The following is a 17,943-nucleotide window of genomic DNA, read 5'->3' on the forward strand; positions in this document are numbered from 1 at the left end:
TGAGGGAGGGCTGCCCCTTCCTGCCATACCCTGTCCACCCCCAGGCCGCCAGCACCGGTGTCACCCCTCCCTCATTCGGAGGTTTGCTAAGTGGCCACTGCAAGTCAGGTGCCTTCTAGGGGTTGGAGATACAACTACAAATAAGTCAAGAATTCCTGCCCTTGGGGGCTCATGCTCTAGTGGAGGAGATAGCAAAACAGAACCAATAAAACGGACATGAAGTGTGGAGTCTGTGATGGATGCTGGGAACGGACAGGAGTGGTCCCAACATGCTGACACTGTAGACAGGGTGGCCGGGGAAGGTCATGTAGACCCTTACCCCACTATACCCTGCCCCCCGTCCCTTGCCTCTGAGCATTCAGGTAGAGCCGACACCACTAGTCTGGGCCACAAAGCCCCTCCACACTTAGGCAGGGAAGCAGAGAAGGCAGATCTGACCCTGTTACCTCCCTGCTTAAATCGCAGAGGCCCAGCTCCTCCGGGAGATGGCAGGCCTGCCCCCACTGGCTCTCCCCATTCTTTCGGGCCTCACACCGTCCCGCTGCCTGCAAGGACAGGGGCTCTCTCTGGGGTTCAGGCCTCCTTCCTTCCTCCAGGTTGTCTGGGCCTTGACCACGTTCCCAGCCAGCCTCCCTCCCTCCCCCTGGGCTTGGAGGTCACCTTCTGCAGGCCGCGGTAGGTGCCCCCCACCACAACACGTGACATCCTGCAGGGCCCTGTCCTTGCCTCTCCCGACCCCTCCCCGTGAGGGTTGGGACCGCGCCTGTTCTGATTCCTGGCATCCCGGCGCCCACAAATCCACAAATCGGTGTCGAATGAATGAATTTCGCAGGGCAGAAACTCGGCCTCATTCACTTCAGATCTTCCGGGCCCTCCCCCGCCCGGCTCCGCCCTTTGGTGGAGGGGGGAGGCTCGGAGCGCCGGGGATCCCAGCGAGGGAAGTGGCGGGGGGTGACCTGCCTTCCCGCCCGGGGGCCGATGAGGCCCGGGGCGCCCCTTCGCGGACCCGGCTCGGTGCTCGCGGGGCCGCCGTTCCGCGGGCGCAGGCCCGGCCGGGCGGGTGCGGGGCGGGAGGTGGCGCCGGGCGCTGAGTGGCGGCTCCGGGTCCACCCCTGGCGCGCCGGTGCGGGCGGGAGGCGGGAGGCGGGGAGCGCAGGGGCGGCGGCGAGAGGGAGCGCAGCAGCGAGCATGTGCCGCGGAGCTCAGTAACCAGGGACGACCGCGGCGACACCGCGGCCGCGTCGGCGCCCAGCCCAGCGCAGCTCCGCGCCGCGGCGCCCGGAGAGGGCGGCGGCCGGACGGCCCGGGCCTGCCGAGCGGCTGCCCCGCGCCCCGCGTTCCGCGTCGCCAGCCGCGCAGCCTCGCGCGCCGGAGCCCCGCGCCCCGGGCCCGCGGGCCCGGCGCAGACAAAGGCGCGGCCCCGGCTCGGCCCAGCCCGGCCCGCCGGGCCCCCGCGCGCCCCGCCCCGGCCCGCGCCGGCCCAGCCGCTCTCGCTGGGCGCCCCGACGGGGTCCGGCCCGGGGCGCGGGGGGCCGCGGCCGCTGAGGATGGGGAAATCCAACAGCAAGTTGAAGCCCGAAGTTGTGGAGGAGCTGACCAGGAAAACCTACTGTGAGTGATCGCGCGCGGCCCCCCCGCCCCTGCTCCCGGCCGCTCCCGCCGCCCCCTCGCGCCCCTCCCCCAACGCGCTGTCCTCTCCCCCCCCCCCCCACCTCCCGCCTCTGCTGGGGCAGGCTCTCCGCTCTCCTCAAAGCAGCCACCTTCCTTCTGTCATTCCCTGCCCTGCCCCCGCCCCGGGTCCCTCGGAAGCTCCCGGCCCGCCCCCAGCCCCACACCTGGCCCTATTGTTCTAGCCGCCCCCCCCCCCCCCCCGCGCAACAACGCTCGCCCGGGACGTGTGCCGCCTGTCAGCGTGCGCGGGGCCACCCCCAGGCCCGGAGGGAAAGCCCAGCCCGCCCGCGGCCCCCTCTTATGCAGAGCTGTCCAAAAGGGCAGGGGTGCGCCAGGGCGGGGGGCGGTGGGCCGGGGAGGGGGCGCCTGGTTGCGAGGTGGCTCCGGCTCCGCGCATCCGACTGGCACGAGCGCGGTGGGGCGGGTGATTCATGCATCACGATGCCGCCGCCGCCGCCGCCGCTGCGAGGTTGGCCTGTCTCCCCCTCCCTGGCCCTGATCGTGTGTGGGGGGTGGCGACCGAGACTTGTCAGAGAGCTCGTGGCAGCGGTGGCGGTGAAGGGTCCTGGGCGCATCCTGTTGCCTGCAGGGTTTACAGGCTGAATTCTCCTCTGGCTCTGATTTCACCTCCCCAGGTCTCTGTTTGTCTGCCGGACTGGAGAATGGGTTTCTACAGCCCTGGGTCATCTGGTGGATCTCATTATTTAACCGTCCGGGGCACCCCTGAGAGGAGGGTCTGTCAATTTCAGATCTCTCCAGATCTCTCTCCACTTGCCCAACTTCACAACTCTCCAGTCTCCTCACATCTTCAGTTTCTCCATACCAGGCTTCTCCCTTCCCTGAAAGCCTCTTGGGAGATGCCCCAGCATGCCAGGGGTTAATGGCACCGGGGGTCCTGACCACACAGCCTTTCTTTTGAGGGATGGGGAGAAGCACTGCCAGGGGTCTACAAGGGCTTCTGCCTGGGTATCTGACTTGGAAGGAAGCAGGGGCTCTGAGCTGTGTTGGGATTCAGAACCTGTACTTGGGCTGCTATGTGGGTCCAGGCGCTCTGCACCCTCCCTGGATGCGATGGATTGACCGCCAGCCCCAAGCGTTGATGGAGGCTTGGGAGGTAGCTTCTGGTGGTGCATTGCACAACCTCTGCTCCCCCCTTCCCCTCCGCTCCATTGGTCTTCTGGGCACGTTTGCAAGTCTGTCCAAACCCACACTTCGGCTCTGTGCCCCTCACCCCCATGTGCTTGGAACGAAGGGGGCCCTCCTGAGTGGGTGCTAGTCTGCTGAGAGGTACTGGCCCTTCTCCAGTGGAATTCTGCAGCAGGGCGCTCACATTCCAGTAGCTGCTTCTCAAAGGGGTAAGGCTCTGAGGACCAGAGACTCTGTCCTTGCTGCCCTTACCCTTTCTCCGAGGTGGGCGGGCAGCCCTTCCCAGTGTGGCTTCTGTTTTGTGCAATTTGCTGGGCCTCCTTTGGGCTCCCATAGCTGTCAGCAGGCAGGCTGCACACTGGACTTCCCGGGCCCCTGTGCTTGGGGAGGCAGGGGACACAGTGGGTTTCAAAAGGAGGGGTGTCTCCATTGTGGGGATGCGGGGAGCTACCTGTGAGCTGAGCGGAGCCAGGTCTCCTGCTTCCAGAGACGTCGCACGCTGAGCTCCTCACATCACTGTCGTATTCAGTCCTCACAGTGGTCCCACTACCCGAGATCCCCCACCTGTCATGGGGCAGTGCCAGGACTCGAACTCAGGTCTGTCTGGCTACAAAATTATGCCGCTTGCGAGACCTCAGAGATCACGCTGAGAAGTCCAGAGGGGCTTTTCTCCTGTGTGTCCCTTTCTGATTTCTGCTCTAAGCCTGTGAAGCTGGACTTCGGGTGTGAATGCGCCTGGGGGTCATTTTGTCCATTCCTCTCTCTCCAGGCAGATCTATCAAGTTTGGGAGAAGTTGAGTCAACAAAGCCTTGTTAGGAGCCAGCCCCGTGGGGCTGGGCTGGGCTGGGCTATTTTTAAAGGCCTTTGGACACGTGGAACAGTCTCGATGAGGGAGACAGCTGGGTACTTCTCTGTAGAGCTCTTTCTGGGTTTGGGCTGATGGGGGTGGTGGTGGGTTCACAGACCTCCTGTCTGTCTCCCTTGCTGATGTCAGGGCAGGTGTTTGTCTGGTTGTGCTGGCACTTAGTAGGTCTGCAAGTATCTGTTGAATGAAAAGTCTCCCAGCAGGAACAGGAGAGAAAACCTCCAGCCTGTTCTAAGGCCCCACATGGGCCTCCTTGTGACAGGGAGTAGAACCATCTGCTCTTTGTTTAAGGGATTCTGTGTGTTGTCTGGGGTCAAGAGAGGAGCGCTTAGGGAGGACTCTCAGATGTTGGAATCTCCTGGAGAGCCAGTTAAATATCACTTGCCTGAGTCTGGTTGCCCTCTCGGACTTCCCACTCTTAGAGTCTGGGCGGGGCCCAGGAATTTGTATCTTGATGAGTGTTTGTCAAGCAGATCTTGATTCCCAAGAGTCCCAGCTGAAGCCCCACAGCTGGTTCTGGGGGTCCAGGAAGGTGTGAACATCTTCTGGTGTCCTAGGCACCTCGGGTGTCCCACAGCCAGCCACAATGCCAAGTGGGGCTCAGGGTGGAGCCCCAGATGTTCACGCCTGAGGCAGTGCTGGCTGCCATCCCTGGTGGTGATTCTCCTGCTCTCGGGAGAAGACCATCTTGGTGGTCTGTGTGTGTGTGCGCGAGGAAGCGGGAGGAGGTCTCGAAGTTCCAGCTGGGTGACTCTCCCTGGATGCATCTGGATTCAGCTTGGCTAAAACCCTCCATCATTCAGGCTTAACACTGCAGAGCAGATTTTTTTCCTCCCTGCAGATAAGATTTTGTAAGTCATCAGTGCCCCGTAACCCAATCCTCACCCTTCCTGGCACAATTCACATCCAAGAGCAGCAAGAGGTTTGTGAGAGATGGAGGCTTTGCTCAGCTAGGAATCAGACAGCAGTGCTCAGTGTGACCAGCAGCCTGGTTCCTATTGGGTCTGGCCCACTTTTTTCCCAGCTTGTTGATAAGGGTATTGTCATCCCTTGTGCCCAGGCAATGGGACAAGCGAGCCCTTCACCTAACTGAACCTCAGCTTCCTCATCTGCAAAATGGGTGTGCTCGTGGTACCTGACTCTAGGGGCATGTGAAGAGGCAACAAGATGATTCACATATGGTTTAAGATGAGGTTGAGGGGAAGGTGTAGCTCAGTGGTAGACTGCTTGCCTAGTATGCACGATGTCCTGGGTTCAATCCCCAGTACCGCCGTCAAAAAATAAATAAATAAATAAACCTAATTACCTCTTCCTGCCAGAAAAAAACAAACAAACAAACAAACAAACAAACAAAAAAAACGATTGGCCATAGATCTAAAAATCTTCAAAACATACAGAATAAGATGAGGTGACTGGTAAGAGGTCCTTAATACGTGACACACACTTGTCAGGGATGCAGGGATGCATGTTAGCGATCGTTGTTAACATTGTTTGGACCGCAGAGTTTGGCTCCATCTTGAACTGGTCGTAAATCTATCTTGCGGGCGAAGTTCATCTCTCCACAGAGGAACGTTCCTACTGCCGTGGTCTTTGTGCCTGGTGCACAGGAGGCTAGAAATGGGGGACCTTTGGATTGTCTGAATCTTAGCAGATTCTTATTTCACATGCTGTAGTCTTCCCCCGTCCCCACTTGTTAACTTTGAGGCTGCCCTGACCTGCTGTTCATTGAATGCTCATTCTGTGCTGAGCACAGAGATGCAGATGTGAACCAGAGAGATGTAATTCCTGCCCTCAAGTGGAAACCAGCCAGGTCGTTTGAAAAACCGAGCCTGTGGGGCTCAAGCCATTTGTCGTGGTCTGAACTGTAACCGTTTAAAGGCTTCTGGGCCAAAGCCAGGCAGCCCCAAGAGGCAGAACCCTCCACCCTCCCTCCCTTCCTGTTCTCTCCCCATGGTGCTCATGGCTCTCCCCTCGGACCCTACGTTGAGGACTCAGAGGAGGTCGCTTCCTCCATGTCTCTCTTGGTCAGCCCAGGCTCTGCCTTGACCTTGCTGGCCAACCTTCAGTCTCTGGCCTTTTCCCCTGATGCCCAGAATGGTGGAGGGAGGAGCATCTGGATGGGAGGTTGGGGTAACCAGTAGCTAAGGCCTCTGCGACCCAGAGCAGAGAGGGGGGACCTCTGCTTGGGGTCAGGAGTCTGGTTGAGAGATGCTGGATATCACCAGTCTCTCTGGCTTTGGGAAGGGTCCCACGAGGGTCCCTTCCTATAGGATAAGGAATAGTCTCTGATTGTCCCTTCCCCCACCCAACTCTGCTTGACCAGAGAGGGCAAGACATTGCCTTGGGGGGAGGCAGTATCTGGCACCCATCTTAAGATAAATGAGAGGTTTGGAGTGTGAAGGGCCCACAACCAGACGAGGAATAAGCCACCCAGGAGGGGGAAGGCTCTGAGGGAGGGAGGTGGTTTCCGCAATCCCTGTGTAGCCTGTGTGCCTGTGGGTAAGACCGAGGGGGCCCACTCCCTGACTCCACTGAACGCTAAACAGAGCAGCAGCAAGAGGGATCGAGGTTAGACTCTTAAAGTGAGTTTGGGCATCGGGGCAAGAAACATCAAGTCTGTTGCACTTAATATCCTGGAGAATGGGGCTGGGTCTTGGGCGAGTCACAGACCCTCTCTGTGCACCAGTTTGTTCATCTGCAGTTGCTGCCCATGTGACTCTGAGAACCAAAAGGGGAGAGTGCTTTGAGGTCCAGAGCATGGACTAGGAGGGGAATGGGGCTGTTCAACCACAGAATCTCAGGGAGTGAAACTGACCTTGGGGGCCAGATGTGCTGGGGTTCTGGCCCTTTCCTTGGGCAAGCCCCGTCTCATTGAGCCCTACTTTCCTCCTCGGGAAAATGGGCATCTCAGGGGCCCCAGAGATGGAAGGATTCAGTGCACTTGAAGAGTTTTGTGTGGTGCGTGGTTCTCAGGGGACTCTTGAAACCTCTCCTGGTGGCAGCTGGTCCTTGGAGGCAAGTCCTCTGTCCTCTAGGGCAGGACGGGACCTGTGGTTTAGGGCCCACCCCTTGTTGAGAGAAGCAGAGGCTGGAGAGGAGCAGGGACCCCCCGGATCCCAGAGCCCAGGCCTCCTTCTCGCACCTGTTCCAGCTCTTTCTGCCTCCCCCAGCTCCATCCGTCCCCACCCCCACCCCAGAGAGTTCTGGCATCTCACATCTCAGAGTGTCAGGTGAGAGCACTTTCTCCTGGCTGTGGCCTTGGGGTTGGACCCAGCTTCCTCTGCTCCCAAAGCTAGGCCCGAGCCCCTCTGGGGCAGGTCACAGCAGTGAGCAATGCAGCTGACTGGTAGGCCGGGCTCACTCCATCCCTCACCAAGGGCCCCAAAGGCCATGGGAAGGGATTTCGACATTTTCTGAGATGGGCAGGGGATCCATGCATGGAGGTGGCAGAGATATGTTAGATTTGGGTTTGGGTATCATTCTAGCCTGTAGTCCAAGAACGGATTGGAGGAGGGGGTTGTAACTGAGGCTGAGTGATCGCGGTGGTGAACTGAGGGCACCGGTGGGGATGACGTCATAGACAGGGCCTGGATATATTTAGGAGAGACTCTATAGGACGTGGTACAGAGATTTCATTACCTTGTAAGTTTGGGATTGTATACTTTTTAACTTTTAAAAATCTGACAGTTGTAATGTTTGCCCACGTCATTAACTATTCTTCTAAAACATGGTTTTTTAAAATGATGCATCACATAAATGCAACATGTTTTATTTAATCCCCTGCCCTTGGACAGTTAGGTTGCTTTTTTCTCTTCAATATAAACAGTGCTGTGACAAACATCTTGGTACTAAATTTTGGCATGAACACCTTTGTAGTAAATCTTTACACATATCTCTTCTCAAAAATAAATTTCCCCAAATGAATTTGGGGCGTTAAAAGACTGGTGACATCTTAAAAGGCTTTTGATTGAAAAATAGTTAAATTGCTCTCCACAAAGTACATTCTCATTTATATTTTCAGCAGAAGTGGATTAGAGAGTGCCTATTTCCCTGCATCCTTGCCAGCACTGAGTATTACTGTTTTTCTTAATATTTGCCAACTTTATGAGGAAGAAAATGATAGCTCACGGTTTCAATATTCATTTCTTTGATTACAGTGAAATAGAATCCTGGAATCTTTGAGCTAGAGGACACTTTGGGGTTGTGTAGTCCAATGCCCTCATATTACTAATGGGCCAGTTGAGGACCCGAGAGGGGAAGTATCTCTCCCAAGGCCACATGGCAAATACATGGGGCAGGAACCTAGGACTGCTGACTCCTGTAGGGTACCTCCCACTGTGCCGTGATGAGCTGGCCATTGGGATGGAGATGGAGATGTCTTGCTTTCTTCACTGAAGTTGATAAGGTTCATCTTGTCCTAAAAATCTCCTGCTCTCAGGTAAGGAAGAAACCTGGATAAATTAAAAAGAGATTCTTTCTTACTGTCATTATGAGATGAAACCCTTTGCATATCCTGGGTGTGGTCTCTCTACTAGGGCAGAGATCATCATAAATTAACATGCCAAGTTTCCAGGTAACATGAGATGGGAGTCAGATTCCGCGTAGAGGGCGGGACAGCATAGGGATGAGGGCTCAAGGGCCAGCTTGCTCCTTCTAGCCATGGGACCCAGGTGAGCCCCTCACCCCTCTGAGCTCTGGGTGCCTGGTGTGTGCCCGTTGGCAGGCACAGCGACTGACACGTAACAAGTGCTCAGTAAGTACCTTCACGGGAAGGAGGCTGCTTGGCCGTCAGTCAGGGGACAGTGGTTCATGGCCACCTCCCCGCCTCAGAGGTCACAGGGCGAGCTGTCACGGACCCTTGGCTGCATGGGGAGTGAGTGGCAAATGCAGACGGCCTCTGTGGTTGGTGGCTGCATCCTTCTGCACTGGGGGTTGATGAGGGAGGGCTGGCTCTGGAATGTGGGGTTTTGGGATCCTGCCTGGATGTGGGCTTGGGGGATTGGACACACACCTGCCTGGGGTTCTATCCCAGAACCGTCACAGCCTGGGCAGGGACCTCAGAGTCATATGTCCCCTCTGGGGCTCCGTTGCTCTTTCTGTGCAGAGTTACCAGATGGTGAGACTTCTGTGGGGAAGCTACTGCTGGGCCCCGGGGACAGCCTGCTCAGGCTCTGGGGCTGGGTGACTTGGGCCCTCAGGCTGTCTCAGCCACAGGCATGGTCCTTAATCTCTTGATGCCTCAGTTTTTCCGTCTGTGAGTTGGGGATAATCATACCCTCATAACACAGGGCTGTTGTGTGTGAGGTTAGAACCAGTACAGACTGAATTTGATGGCTCTAGTGCTCCTCCTGGCTCATCAGTGGTGATGGAGAACCTGTACCCAGTAACGTGTAGGGAGCAGAGGCTGTTGCCGTGGCCAACGTTCGTGTGATGCAGGCCCAGCTCTGTGAGCCCGTGTTCGTCACTGACTCACCCCAGGAGCCCTGCGTGGTCCCTGCTTTTCAGATGAGGAAATGGAGGTTCAGAGAGGACCAGAGCTGGCCCAGGGCCACACATCTGGTGAGTGGTGCAGTGGAGTTTGACCTGGAGTTTGACCCTGGGCCATGGGGAGGGCCCCGTGAGGGTCGGGGTGGGGGGGCCCTGAGAAGCTGTGGTGGAGGGGCGCGGGTGAGCGGGAGCGAGCGTGGGTGCCGGGTGTGGGTGCACAGCCCTGGCTCACGTGGGCATGCTCCGAGTGTGGGTGACGGGGTCACGGTGTGTGTCAGGAGTGAGCGAGCCAGCATGTTGCTGTGTGTGAGGGCAGGCCTGTGCAGATTGTAATGTAGGTGTGCTGGGGGGCACTCGGGGTCTGGGGACGCCCAGACAGGCCGAGACCCGAATCAGAGGCTGGCTGCTCAGCTGCCTGCACTGAGCAGGACCAGGTGACATGGCTGCCACAGCTCAGTCCCCTTCTGCCCTGGCCACGGTGGTCTCCAGGAGCCCCTCTGCCCTCAAGTGTGGAAAAATATCACTGGGAGGAGTGACAGTAATGATGACTCCCGTTTGCCAAGTGGGTACTTGGTGCCAGGAGTGCTGAGCACAGGTTTTCCCTTCTTGTGTTCTCACCACACCCCTGGGAGTTGGGACTATTATGCCCAGTTTACAGGTGCAGAAAGGGAGGCCCCGGCAGGTTCAGGGTCATACCTCAGGCCTCCCAGCTGGTCAGTGGCCAGGCTGGGGCTCAGGCTCAGATCTTTGCCTTGCCAAAGCCGTTCCCTTCCTGCAGTGTGCCCGCCTCCCACCATCTCTGGGAGCCTTGTCACCTTAGAGCTGCTGCTGAGGGTAGTGAGTACCCCATCACTGGAGGCAGTCACGCAGCTGCTGGCGTATCAGATGCTGCCAGGTGTCCTGGATTCCTGGACCAGATGTGAGGCTGGACTGTGGGCGGGTAGGATCCTTCTAGCCGGGGAAGGAACAGCGCTGCTGGTTCTGGATATTCTGATTCCTGCAGGGGACTTGGGGCAGCCTCTCTTGGTTTCCTCTGGGGCAGAGGCAGAGTTGAGGCCTGCAGCAGGTGGCAGAAGGGCTGTGAGAAGCCAGGAGCATTGCGGGAGCATGCAGCGGGCCAGGTGTGCCCAGGCCTTGGAGGCTTTCTCAGCCTGAGCCTTGGGTGCTGACTGTGTGCGGATGCTGTGCTGACCTCACGGAACCCTCCCAACCTGTAAGCTCCGGGACAGTGCATCCCATTGTACGGTGATCTCCGGCTGGGGCTGGGAAGCAGGGGCGGCCCGAGGAGGGGCGGCCTGAGGATGAGGTCATGGAGGCCCAGAGCCCCCACCATCCTGCCCTGCCCATGCCTGGCGTGGCCCAGGTGCTTCAGCAAGTGTCTGTTGGATGAAGGAAGAGACTGAGTCCTTGCAGTTGCTATGGGGGCTCAGAGGCACAGTGACAGAGGGGACCTTGGGGGGTCTGGTAGCAGTGCCCTGGGCTACTGTAAGCCCTTGAGGGCTGGACCCATCTGGTGGAATAGGGCTTCAGTTCCCTGCCCGGCCCAGAGCTGTGCACGGTGCAGGCCCCTGAATGCCTCTGGGTAAGGCTGAGGGTTTTCCTAAGTGCTTTGTTTCGCTTCTCCACTGACTGGAGTGGGACCCACTTGTTCCCCTGACCTGCAATCTGATGGTTTTGCCAGGGAGTCAGAGTCTGGGGTCCTGCTTCCAGCTCCTCTTGCTGTGGCCTTTGGCTGCCCTGCTCAGGCTCTCAGTTTCCCCATCTGTCCCCCTCTCTGTGAGATGGGATGTCACCTTTTCTCAGCCTCAGGGAACCCTGATGGTGCCACCTGGGAGGCGGTGCTCCCCACCGAGGGTGCACTCCTGATCTCAGGAGGTGGCCCGGGGAAGCTGGCGAGGCGTCCAGGCCACTGTGCTCTGGATTCCCTGGCAGGGGAGGAGGAGGAGGGCAGAGGAATGTGGCTTTAAGGAATGTTTAACTCAAGGCAGAAATAGCACTCTGCTTTTTTTTTAATTTCAGGCTTGGGTTTTCAGCTAGGAAGTGGGTTCAGAGTACCATTCTCTGTGTCTCCAGCCTCCCCTGGCTCCCCCACCACTCTGGCCTTTTGGGGACAGGAAGTGGCCTCCTTTTTTTTTTTTTTTTAAAAGAAAAACTGAGAAGCTGCTGTGGGAACCAGACTCTGGATTTGGAGGCAGACAGAGCTGGGTTTAGATCCCCTGTTCTCCACTACTGGCCTGGTGATCGCTTCCTACTCCAAACCGCTGCCTTCTCTTATATGAAGTCAGGACAGGGGGCCGGGAGCTGAGATGGCTTGTCGGTAGTGTCAGGACTTCCTTCTCAGGGACTGACCTGGCCTGGGTACTACTCTCAGCTCCTCTCATCAGCTCTGGGATCTCGTCCAAGCCCTTTCCTAGGAGCCTCCTTACTTCATCTGTGAAATGGGCAGATGATGATAACCCTGCCTTCCAGGATTGTGGATGGAGTGAGTGTGAAAATATTGGCAAAAGGGCTTGGCACATCCTGGGCTCCTGAATCCCTCCTCTGAGTCTCGGTGGCCTCACAGGGAAAATGGAGCTTGCGCCAAGTGGAGGGAGGGGCCGTGCCCAGGTGAGGGGCAGCTGAGACAGCTTTCCATCTGGCCCTTCCATTTGCCTGGTCCCTCTGATCCTGGGCAGGACCCACTCTCACCCACACCCAGCTTGTGCCATCCCCGCTGTCCCCTTCCATAGAGGTGCCCTGGGCCCAGCCAGTGCCCTCCCCAGACCTGGTAGTGAGGACATGAGTGCGGCCTCCTGCCCATTCGACAGTGGGACAGTGCCTGGTCGCATGGTTCACCGCTGGGCCCGGTCCTAGGACAGAGCCTGGTGCACATCTGCTGGAATGAGTGAGAAAAATCCATAAACAAGCAGGCTAATCATGCCTGAGCGGTTTCCTCCCATCCACCCTGGGTCTTCGCTTTCTGTTTGTCTGGCCTCCTCCTACCTCCTGGCCTGGGTGAGGGTGGCTTGCCACATCTGGGGGGTGGTCTTGAGAAGTCAGGCATTGGGAGGCTGGGCCCCAGCAGGTCAGGCCCAGTGAGGACCCCCAGCCCCCTTCTCACCTTCTGGGGCTGGGGAGATGAACAGGGGTCCAAGCAGCCAGCAGGGCCCCTCCTCCCAGGCCCCTCCTTCGCCTGTCTCTTTGTCGGAACCAAAAGATTCCCATTTAAAGGCGGGCGATGGGGCTATTTTTGGCGCTGTGGGGGAAAAAGCGAATGCTTCCCTTCTGTTCAAAAATATATGGTGGATGTGCTGGGCAGGCGAGGAGCTCCACGGAGCTCAAAGCCCGTGCTGGCGGGGCTCCCGCCCCAGCCCCTGAGGCCCTGCCTCCCTCCATGGCTCCCGAGCCCACATGGCCACGTTGTGTCACTATTGTTTCCAGATCGCCTGTGATGAGGGCCTTGCTGGGCCTGAGCGGAACGGCATCTGAATTAAAACTAACAGTGGCTGTCAAAATAAAGCAGGGGGGTCTGCTCACCTTAATTCGTGTTCCCTCCACCTGGCTCCGTGGAGCTGGGGGTTGGTCATGAGAAACATTCTGGGTGCATCTTGGAGAAGGAGGCCCAGCTAGCTGTGGGAGGACGGCTGGAGGCCCTGGGTGCCCATGATGGCAAGTCTGGCCAAGGGCATCCTTGGGCCACCTGGCCACCCTTCCCTTCCTGGTGCAGAAAGTATTTGTGGAAGAGCTGTCTCGCCCCAAGTCCTGTGGGTGCCGGGACACAGGGCAGATTGGGTGGATGGCTTTCTGGCCTTCTCAGCATTCATGGTTTGGTGAGGAAAGAAGACAGAGCATTGCACAACACTGTGGGAGTCCACCAGGTCTGGAGTGCACCTGGGAGGGCTTCCTGGAGGAGGCAAGGGTAGGGTTACCAGACATACTAAACAATTATTTGCTGTTTATGTGAAATTGAATTTCACTGGGCAGCCTGTATTTTTATTTGCTAAATTTGTCAGCCCTACCTGAGGGAGACGTAGGAGTTGAGAAGGCATAGAGAGGTTTTGGGGGTGGTTTATGCGGGATGTTGACAGCATTTCAGACAGAAGGAACGGCATGTTCCGGGTTTGGAGGCATTAAGCTGTGGCAACTCTGAGGCCCTGGAAACCTGGAGTAGTGGCAGGAGTGTCAACGCCTTGCGTGGTGAGCCAGATGCCTAGCAGGTTAGCCCTCCGGAGGGGCCGGCTTACCCGTAGGGTGGGGTCCCACCTGGAGGGCAGCACTGATGGGACCAGTTTTGGGAAACAGGTGAGCCATGTGAGGACACTAGGGAGGATGGGGGCCCACCTTGGCTGAGGGAGGCACCAGCAGGTGTTGTGGTGGGGGTCATGGTCCAGCCTCTGGTGGCTTCTGGCCAGGGTGATGAGGATGCGGCTGTGCCTCTCTGTGCCCCATTACTGCTTGGAGTCCCAGTGCCGGGGATCCTCCTGCTGCCCAGGACCAGGGCAAGGACCATGATGGGTCACTTCTGTGCTTCCCCACAGAGGGTAGGTCGGGCCCGCCTCTGCCCTGGGCTCTTAAAGGGCCAGAGCTGGAGCTGGACCCTGCAGTGCCACTGGTTCAGGGCACCTGGGGCTCCAGCCCCTGCTCCACCCTCCTGGGCTGGATGCCCTAGGACTTGTGCCCCAGAACTCTCTGGGGACCCTGCTGGAGTTGTTCTGCCCCATTAAGGCTCACGTGCAGGCCTTGGCAGTGTCTGCGGCTGGCTGGTTACACTCAGGAGGGGATTGGCCACGTCCTGGGCAGGAAGCAGAAGGGGGAGTGGTGGCAGTCGGGGTGGGACGGGGTCCTGATGACCCCACAACTGCCTGGTTCCCACTCCAGGTACCGCCCCTGCTTATCAATCTCTAGGTCCTTGTCAGTGTGGCCGAGGTCTCCCTGGGGGGGACGAGGGGCTGTGCATCCTTCCCTGGGGCTCTCAGTGCCCTTCCCCCAGCCCCATTCTGAGGTTTTCTTGCTCTACTGGTTGTGACATTAAGGACTGATCTGGTTTATGCCTGAGCTGTGATGAAGACCAGCCCAGCCAGCATGTCCCATTCCCTCCCAGGGCTGGGGACAAAGCAAGGAAGTGGGGGCTCTGGGTTGGGGGGAGGCAGGTGCTACCTGCCCTGGGATGGGTGGGTGGGAGGAGTGTCCCCCTCCCCTCCCAGATGCTCACCTTATTGGCCCTGGCCATCTTGCCTCATCTCTGGGTGCTGTGACACCTTTATTAATAACAGGAGCAATTGCTAACATTTTGGAGCCCTTGCTGCGCTGCTCCATCTGCCTGGACCACATGGCGCTTCCTGGGGCTGGCACTTTATTCCATAGAGATGTGGCTTCTGGTGGTCCCTGACCTCACCGTGCTCTGCATCGTGTCTGAACTTTGGACATTTGGATCCCCACGGCCCCCCTTGATGGGAAGCCCTTTCTCTTTGCCTGCTGAGGTCTGCTTGTCCTTTCTATGTCAGCTTAAGCATCCTGTCCCCAGGGAGCAGCCCCTGACCCCCTGCTTGGGTTGCATTCCTGCTTTACACTTACCCCATGATGAGAATCACAACAGATCATTAGACAGCTGTGTGGTTACGTGCTGTAGGTCCATCTTGCCTGTTACATCAGGGACTTGGAGGACAAGGACCAGTATCTGGGTCACTGCTGTGTTTCCTGAGCCCATATGAATGCTTAGAAATTAATTGTTGCATGAATGAAGGGGTGAAAAACTGTCATTTGTTCCTTCTAACTACCATGGAAGGAAGGTATGGTTACCACCACCATCCCCATTTTACAGATGAGGAAACTGAGGCTCAGTGACGTGAATTCAGTTCTCAAGGTCACAGAGGGACTAAAGAATGACTCAATTCAGAAAAAAGACCCTTCCTGTTGACCAAGTGCCTCAATGCCTTCCACAGCCTCTTACTTTGGCAAGTGCTTGGAAAATATTTGTGAAATTGGGCTGAACTGAATCCCTGAGTGCTTGGCTCTGCTCGGCTCTGAAATGTTTGAGAGGTTCTTTATCAGGGATTCAGAGGAAATCCCACATGCTAACCTTTCCCCAGGGTCTCTAAGGAAGCAGAAAGTGTGGTTTACTTCTGTCAGGACCCTCCTATCTTCTGGAAGATTCAGAGTCTGGCAGTAGAGATGGCTTGAATCAAGGAATAGTCAGAGTCTTAACCTTGGTGTGTGTGTGTGTGTGTGTGTGTGTGTGTGTGTGTGTGTGTTTGTATGTGTGTGTGGGGGGGGGGCAGGGGCACACAGGTAGCCACCAGGCAAGTTCATTTGTTAGCCAGGAAACCTTTGAGTTTTGGAAAATAGAAGTCGCCGTGTCTACTTTCCAACTCACCCTCCTGAAACAAGCATGACACCTGCAATCTACAAGAACAAAAACACACGGAGCATCTACTGTGCAGCGGATGCTGTTCTATGGCTGTGATGTAGGCAGACACAGATCCCGCCCACAGAGCCCCCAGCCATTGCGGAAGGACAAAACTGGGAAATCCAGGCTGTCGCAAAGATGAGAACCAAACCATTTCCTGTGCTGCTGCTCTGAGGCCGTTCTTGTTAACATTTCCACCTGCTCCTTCCAGTCTCTATGTATGTAGCTATGGTAGGTTTTTATCATCTCCACTTTTCCGATAAGGTTCAGAGAGGTTTACTGACTTGTCCAGTGTCACACAGTTGGGATGTGGGAGAGCTGGGATTTGAACCTGTGTCAGTGTGCCTCCGTCTGGGTCACTCAGTTGAAGCAAGATATTAAAAGATCAGGAGATTTTGAGGACCTTTGCCTCCCAGCCCCAGTGGTCCTATGCTGGGGAGTCAGAGAAATCAAAGTTTCGGTGCCTCTTTGAGGGGACCAGACACCGCTGCTCAGGAGTCAGGCAGGTAACTCTCAGAATGCATTTGTGTGATGTTTTAAACACTTCTAGACAAGCTCTGGAGTCATGCAGACCCTGATTTTGGTCCTGGCTCCACTGTGGACTGACTTTGGTCCTTGGGCAAGTGGCTTTACCTCTAGGATCCTCAGTTTCCTGACCTGTATGATGATGATAATCAGAATCCTTGCCTCATAGCATCATTTGGGCACTGAGCGAGATTAAGTCATGCACAGTGCTTAGTCTCGGACACAGACAGTCACGCCTAGTAAATGGCAGCTCTTTCGTCTTGCTATTCCTGGAAGTCACAAGACAAATGACATCTTCCTTTTACTTAGAACTCTTTGGGGAAAGTTATTCAACTTACATTGAAATTAAAATCAATGTATTTTGCAACTTTATTTTTAAATAGTAAAGCAGAGATCTATAAATGATGGAGCAGGGTACAAAATCTGCAGAAATATTTGAGCTAAAACACAAGATTTGAACTATACCTTGTTTCTATGGCTGCCTGGGACTCTGCCCCCAACTCCCAGGGGGCTCTGACCCTCTCCCCTCAGGGGCCCCCGGGGGAGAGCACCTTTGGGGAGTCCTTGGACTCCTCTACCACGTGGCCCTGCCCCAGGGACCAAGCACTTCCACCTATCTGTAAGCTGGCAAATACCCCATTTGCCAGTTGAGAAAACTGAGGCTTGGAGTGGGAAATGAATCACAAAGATTCAAACTTTATTTGGTAAATCTAAAAGTGAGAAGGGTCACAGCCTCCAAGAGAGAGATGGGGCCCAGGGACCTGGCTCTCCAGGGGAGACACTGCCAATGGACTTTTTGATGGGCAGGAGCTGGATGCTCCAGGCTGGACCAAGCACCCCAGGTCTCATGCACCCCAATGCCTGGTCCACAGCAGGTGCTCACCAAGTGCTTGCTGTGGCCTGGGGGTGCTCGTTGGGCAGCCCCCTTCTTGGAAATGACCATCTCCAGGCTAAAGCCTTCTTGAGTTTAGGCTGCAGAGTCAGATGGACCTAAGCTCCCGCTTCCACTCCTCCATCACTGACCGTGTGACCTCCAATGGGTGCTTTTGCCTCTCTATGAAGCCTCAGTTTCTTCATCAGCGAAGTGGGCCCTTCTCAGCACAGGGCCTGGTGCAGTCTAAGAGCTCAGTCAGTGAAACTGTCTGGAGCTCAGGGGGGATCCTGAGGGGCCCAATGGGATACAGGGGGATTTGCTTTGGGATTTGAGTGGCTCTGAGCAGCCTCTCACACCTGTGTTCCCTGGAGAGGTTGGCGCCTCTCTGCATCCTGGGGAGTTTCCCATCTTGGTGTGGGCCCCACAGCCGGGCCCTGCCAGTCACATGTCCTGCTGCTGCCCCAGTGGCAGTGAGACCCCTGACATTTTATTCTAATACCATGCCTATCATCATGATGGTCCGTCTCCATGTCGTGCACTTGTCACATGCTGTGCTCAGTGCTTTCAACCTTCTCCTCTTGTTGGCTCTGACAGTAGCCCGGTGATGAAGGAGGAAACCATGGCTCAGGGAGGGGAGTGCACTGACCGAAGTCAGCCAGTGACCAGATGGTAGATGGACCCGTCTGTGCAAAGGCCCTCGATAGGACAGAGCTCAGATTCTGCAGGCCATGGTCAGGTCCACCGGGCCTGAGCTCAGAGTGGCAAAGAGCAGGTCCCGGGAGCTGGGGGCCCAGCTGGCCCAGTCCCAGCCCGAGCCTGCCCTCTGAGGCTGGATAACCACCATTCACTGAGTTCCTGAAGTCAGGCCTTTATGGGCCTGGAGCTTCCCCCAGACCCTCGGTGGGCTCTTCTGCAGATAAAGTGGTCCTAGGACTGCTCAGCCATCCTCCTGCAACCCTGGGGCTCTGGCCCCTCTTAGCATGGAGGAT

General features: G+C 56.8%; 1 protein-coding gene and 1 long non-coding RNA gene across 3 annotated transcripts in view; one reads left to right on the top strand and one right to left on the bottom strand.

Annotated features, from left to right (window-relative positions):
• The first annotated feature begins 1,404 nt into the window (after positions 1-1,404).
• NCS1 (neuronal calcium sensor 1) overlaps positions 1,405-17,943 on the top strand; it is a 50,702-nt gene continuing 34,163 nt past the window's right edge. Inside the window, exon 1 of one of the 2 annotated variants that reach the window (XM_032478652.1) lies at positions 1,405-1,611. In XM_032478652.1, the coding sequence (XP_032334543.1) occupies positions 1,548-1,611 (64 nt within the window). In that variant the 5' untranslated portion in view covers positions 1,405-1,547. The remainder of the gene's footprint in view (positions 1,612-17,943) is intronic. The other variant, XM_032478651.1, reaches the window with a different exon arrangement.
• Positions 10,014-12,276, bottom strand: LOC116663290. Its single transcript, XR_004319530.1, has 3 exons — positions 12,153-12,276; positions 11,935-12,042; positions 10,014-10,227 (listed from the first exon to the last, which is right to left on the bottom strand). It is a non-coding gene; the product is annotated as an uncharacterized LOC116663290 (long non-coding RNA).

This window comes from Camelus ferus, chromosome 4 (genome assembly GCF_009834535.1).
Source record: "Camelus ferus isolate YT-003-E chromosome 4, BCGSAC_Cfer_1.0, whole genome shotgun sequence".
In the NCBI taxonomy this organism is placed as follows: domain Eukaryota; kingdom Metazoa; phylum Chordata; class Mammalia; order Artiodactyla; family Camelidae; genus Camelus; species Camelus ferus.